The sequence below is a fragment of the Apis laboriosa genome, unplaced genomic scaffold (assembly GCF_014066325.1).
Source record: "Apis laboriosa isolate Shangri-la unplaced genomic scaffold, ASM1406632v1 scaffold13_cov153, whole genome shotgun sequence".
NCBI classification, from domain to species: Eukaryota; Metazoa; Arthropoda; class Insecta; order Hymenoptera; family Apidae; genus Apis; species Apis laboriosa.
The window spans coordinates 2,865,339-2,870,975 of NW_025221370.1; the positions used below are offsets into that span (position 1 = coordinate 2,865,339).

Below are 5,637 nucleotides of genomic sequence, written 5' to 3' on the forward strand. Positions count from 1 at the left end.
CTCCATCTTTTCAACGATAACCCAATTTCGTAAACGAATAGACAAGAAACGAAACGCTTTCTGCTTATAAACACACCGATGGTGTCGACACTTTACTCTGAGATATATCAAATTTATAAACTGTATGAAGCTATAATTTGATAAATTTGACTCATTTTTCAAAATTATAATATAATTTTATAATAAAAAAATTATATTATTTTTTAAAACATTCTAAATTGTATTAAAATATATCTAAAATTTATTTGTAATATTTCTATTTCTTATCAAACTTTTCCATTATAATACAATATGATTTTTAATTATAATACATACAATATATATGATATATATATCGCATAATATAATATGTAATAATTTTATTTGTTTTTTTATATTAAGAATTAAGTTTTTGTAATAAATTTAGAATATATATATTTTTAATGTTTTATAAATACATATTTTCATATTTAAATTTGAATAATATTTTAACTTCTTATATTTTTCTTATATTTTCTAATAATTTTAATTATTTTTACTAGCGTAAAATATATTAGGAAAATAAAATTGTTAGACATAGAAATTAGACTTTATGTATATAAAATTATATTTAAAATTATATGAGTTTCCAATCTATAACTTTATATAAATTTATGTTGTACATGTAAGTTTGATAGTGTTATATTTAAGTAATTTTTAAAGGTGTATTTTTCAACGAGAAAGTTCATTATAATCTTAAAGTGAACAATTAATAAATTGAAATTTTAATATTTAAATTATTATAAATTTGCAATATATAAAAAAAAATAGTTTTATACAGTGATTGTGTTAGAAATAATTTAAATTTATTTGATGAAAAACGAATTTTGATATGTACGTATTTTACAGAAATTTATATTACGTATATAATTTATTTATTATATTTAAAAGTGTATAAATACTTTTAAATAAATAATAAATAAAAGTGTATAAATAAATGTATAAAGTTTTAATGAAATAAAAAATTATTTCTATCTTATATTACTTTTGTTTAGTCTTCATATTTTTTTTTAATATAGAAATAAATATGTATTATGCAATATTATTATTATTTATTTAAGAAAAAATTTATTTTTATTTCTAGAAACATGTCCAGCACATCACAAAAACATAAAAACTTTGTGGCTGAACCAATGGGTGATAAACCTGTTACAGATCTTGCTGGAGTTGGAGAAGTTTTAGGACGTAGATTAGAAGCAGCTGGTTTTGATAAAGTATAATACATTTTTATCTAATAATATAATTTAATATAATTTATATTTTACTAATATTTTTTTTTATTTATTATTTTCATTCATTACTTATTATGAAATAAATGTAAAATTTATACAAATTTTTGAAAATAAATTATTGAAAATATATAAAGATGATAAAACTAATATAATTTATTTATTCAATATAATTTATTTAATCAATATTGAACAACTAATATTTTTTGTATAAATAAAGTAATAAGAAATTATAAAATCCATTCATATTTATATTTAAACATAGAAATTAATATATTAATATTTATTATTTATAGGCATATGTTGTTCTTGGGCAATATTTGGTTTTAAAAAAGAATAGAGAATTATTTCAAGAATGGATGAAGGATGCATGTTCTGCCAATGCAAAACAGTCTAGTGATTGTTATCAGTGCCTCTCTGATTGGTGTGAAGAATTTTTGTAAAATAATTAAAATTTAATGTTAATATTATACAAAAATGAAACTTTTAATATAGCAAAGTATTTACTGTAATATTTTAATGTAAAATGTGAAAACTATTTCACTTTTGTGAATTTAAGATAATATTTTAGATAATTTCTAATATAATGAAAGCAATCTTAAAAGGTATTTTAAAGTTCAATATAAAAAAAATATAACATGATATATCGGTTTATAATTTTATTTAACATTAGGTTATATTAACTGGTTATATTAAACATTTTATTTTATGCATCAGTCTTGCATTAATAATAATTTTTCATTATATTATATTTATTTTCTAATATCCATATATTTTCTGAAATTACATTCTATATTTTTATGTATAAAACTAAATGTCAATTCCGAATTTTTTATTTATAATACTAATGAAATTTTTATAATTCTTGTATAAAATTATAAGAAGTAAATAAGGAATTTAATTTTAAAATATATTTTTGGATGTATATCTAATATCTAATATTTTAATATATCACAAATATATAATATATTAAATATTAAATTTAATATGTTACATTTAATAAGATGAATCTATTGTATCTTAATTAAAAGTAAGTGTTTATTGTATTTTTTGTAATGTTTTGTAACTTTTATATGCTGCTAATAAATGATTAATGTTAAATTTATCATTGATTCTATAATGACAAATTTAAAAATTTAAATGATGATAAATTTTAAAATTTAAATAATTACATTTTTAATAATATATATATGTTTGATTGTGAATGATTGTGATTGTAAGGTTAGGTAATACAAAATATACTTCGAAAAACGCTATATTATTTTTATTAAATAATTTTAAATTATCATGTCAGGTATTTTATTACAATGTATAAATCATTTTAAAAATCATTTAAAATTTAAAATATTCATTGAAAACCAAAAAATGACAAACTTTTTTATTCAACAATATAGCAAAACATTTAACATGATAATAAGGTTAGTTTTTTAAATTTATTATATTTTTATTAATATAATTTATAAACAGTTATACATTAATAGGAATATGATATTTATATCACAAATTGAAGAAAATGAAAAAAAAAATTTGATAAGTGATAAATTTAAAAATATATATAAACAAGTAGAAGTAAACAATTGTATACCAAAAAAAGAAATGATAAGTATTATAGATCTTATAGATTCATCAAGTAAGTCATTATATATATAATATTATAATATTGATATATAATATTGATATATAGAAGAATATTTCTGTTGTTTATTATAGATGTCATAGATACAAATAAATTACTTTTATTACTTAACTGGTGTAATAATGTAACTTGTTTACCAATAGACAGAATAAAACTTGCAGAATCTTTATGGATAATTTTAACTGTATGCAGTATGTTTTCAATATATTATTAGTAATTTTATAAAATTAATATAATATTAAAATATGTAATATAAGATAAAAATAAAATTTAATATATTTTTTTATATTGGATTCAAAGATTTCAAGATATCAATAGTCCATTATAATATACTTTTAAAATTATATATAGAAAATGAACATAATTTCTCAATTATAAACTTATTAGAAGACATGAAATATAAAAAAATTTATCCAAATGAGAATACATATGAAATATGTATTAAATATTATTGTATGAAAGGAAATATTAATAAAACACTAATGCTTTTACATGATATGAGAAAGTTAAAGTTTTCTATATCAAAATCCATTTTTGATTTATTAATGTTAGGATATTCTCAATCTGGGTAAATATATATACATTTAATTAATTAAGTAAATATTGTTTTTTATATATATCAATATAATATTTTTTTAAATAAACATTTAAATTTACATATTTATTATAATTAATATTAATATTATAATATTAATATTTTTCAGAGATATAAAAAGTGTAAATAATATTCTAAATATGATGAAAAAATATAAATTAATTGTAACTAATGAAACATATGCTATTATTATGTATACTTATGCTAAATTAAATAATATTGTTAAAATAAAAGAAATAATTAAAGATTGTAATTTAAATAACATATATTTTAATAATATAAATATTTTGGAAATAATTTATATATTAGCAAAAAATAATCACACTGAAGATATTGATACTGTAAGAATTTAATGAATTATATAGTAAATTATTATTAATGTATATCACAATGATTTAATAATTTAATCATTTTTATTAGATGTATAAGTATCTAAGAAAAAATAAGATTATTTCAAATAATGAAATAGAAATCATATTAAAAATAATAAATATTAATTACATGAATATAGCTATAAAGGCACTTTCAAATATAGGTTTAAATAATGAGCATCCCCAATTTGAAAATATTCTGAGATTAATTTTAAAACATATAATTAATACTAAAATGGTAAAAAGAATATGCATATAGAATATATATATATATTTTATATTTTATTTTTTATTAAACATATTTAAATATATTTATTATTATAGCTAATTAAAGATATTATTTTGTTTTGTAATTTTACGGGAAATAAAGAGATATCCAAAAAATATTTTTTAATATCATTATATTATTCATTAAAGAAAAATGACAATTTGTCTCTTCTTTTGCTCAAAATATGTAAAGAACATTGTTTATTACGCCCACATTACTTTTGGCCACTTTTAATTAGGCAAGCAAATAAATATAATGTACAAGGTATGCATTTTATATTTAAATATATGAAATATTTTATTATTATATATTATACATTTACACATAATATGAATAAAAATATATTTTTTTTTTAATAAAAAAATATGTTTTTAGGTATTTTAAATATTCTTTATATTATGAACAATGATTTTAATATATCGCCTTGTATTGATACAATTACTGATTATGTTTTACCATTTATATATGGAGAAGTAATCTATATAAGAAGACTATTAATGAAACATAAAATAAGTGAAATCATAATTAATAATTCTTATGTATTATTTTTATTGAAAAAGAGAAAAATAGCAGAAGCTGCTGGATATAGTGAGTGAAAAATTTAACAAATATGTATATATATGAACAATATATATATTTAACAATATATATAATTTTTTATTATAGTGCAATATTTTGAAGGTGAATATTTTTATAAAATAATTGCTCCTGATCTTAGATTTTCTGCAATTTTTAAAAATGATGTATTAAATTTTTTATATATTAGTTGTAATGTAGTGGAAAATATAAATTCAAATTCAACACTTATATTAAACAATAAATCACCTTACACAATATTTGTATCTATGGATAAGCAATTACATGAATTTATGATTGATTTTCCATCACAAAAAATATGGATGACGAAGGTATAAAATTAAAATTCAATATAGAATTTTTATATATATTAATTATTTTTTTTAATTATTTTTATTTGTAATAAATTAAAGTAACATGTACTTGTGTATATTGTTATGAGTAAGACAGAGAAAGGTAAAAATAATTTTAAATTATTAGAAAAATAAAATGTAATTATAGAAATAATTAATATTAATAATTTTAAATAATAATTTAAATAATTTTAAAAATAAATAGTTAAAATTTTATTATTCTTTCAGATAATAAAGCATTTAATAAATTGCAATATTAATTTAAGACTTGAAACAGTGAAAACAATACGTGAATATTTGGGTGAATATGCAAAAAATGATGTAATATATATACTTCAAAATTTAATAAAATGAAGTGTCAAATATTTTATAAAATTTGTATTTAATAAATAATAAAAAGTTTAAATCTATCAAATCTAATTTTATTAAATATTTTTTATTATATCTATTTAATATATTTAATATAAATCAAATAATAATTTATTTTATATAAATTTTTTATAATTAAAAAAGTATATATATAAATAAAAAATATATATACACAAGAGATATGTTAAAAATATGGGAAGATGAAAATTTTTGAGATATTGA

The 5,637-nt window shown here is 16.2% G+C and overlaps 2 protein-coding genes across 2 annotated transcripts; both read left to right on the forward strand.

Annotated features, from left to right (window-relative positions):
• The first annotated feature begins 790 nt into the window (after positions 1-790).
• On the forward strand, positions 791-1,891 carry LOC122720997 (barrier-to-autointegration factor B). The gene is made up of 3 exons (XM_043948163.1): positions 791-852; positions 1,103-1,232; positions 1,544-1,891. The coding sequence occupies exons 2-3, from the start codon at positions 1,107-1,109 to the stop codon at positions 1,688-1,690; spliced, it is 273 nt and encodes a 90-aa protein (XP_043804098.1). The 5' UTR covers positions 791-852; positions 1,103-1,106; the 3' UTR covers positions 1,691-1,891.
• A 641-nt stretch (positions 1,892-2,532) lies between these two features.
• Positions 2,533-5,415, forward strand: LOC122721003 (leucine-rich PPR motif-containing protein, mitochondrial). The gene is made up of 10 exons (XM_043948171.1): positions 2,533-2,665; positions 2,729-2,877; positions 2,958-3,074; positions 3,184-3,451; positions 3,588-3,819; positions 3,899-4,087; positions 4,174-4,381; positions 4,493-4,705; positions 4,784-5,025; positions 5,275-5,415. Exons 1-10 carry the CDS (start codon positions 2,535-2,537, stop codon positions 5,398-5,400), a joined length of 1,875 nt encoding a protein of 624 aa, XP_043804106.1. The 5' UTR covers positions 2,533-2,534; the 3' UTR covers positions 5,401-5,415.
• Positions 5,416-5,637: the final 222 nt, after the last annotated feature.

Bases quoted from the DNA above. Each gene is read 5' to 3' on its own strand.
- LOC122720997 (XM_043948163.1), top strand. From the start codon at position 1,107: ATGTCCAGCACATCACAAAAACATAAAAACTTTGTGGCTGAACCAATG. The intron at 1,233-1,543 runs GTATAATACATT...TATTATTTATAG, and splicing joins AAGCAGCTGGTTTTGATAAA to GCATATGTTGTTCTTGGGCA.
- LOC122721003 (XM_043948171.1), top strand. From the start codon at position 2,535: ATGTCAGGTATTTTATTACAATGTATAAATCATTTTAAAAATCATTTA. The intron at 2,666-2,728 runs GTTAGTTTTTTA...ATACATTAATAG, and splicing joins ACATTTAACATGATAATAAG to GAATATGATATTTATATCAC. The intron at 4,088-4,173 runs GTAAAAAGAATA...TTATTATTATAG, and splicing joins ATATAATTAATACTAAAATG to CTAATTAAAGATATTATTTT.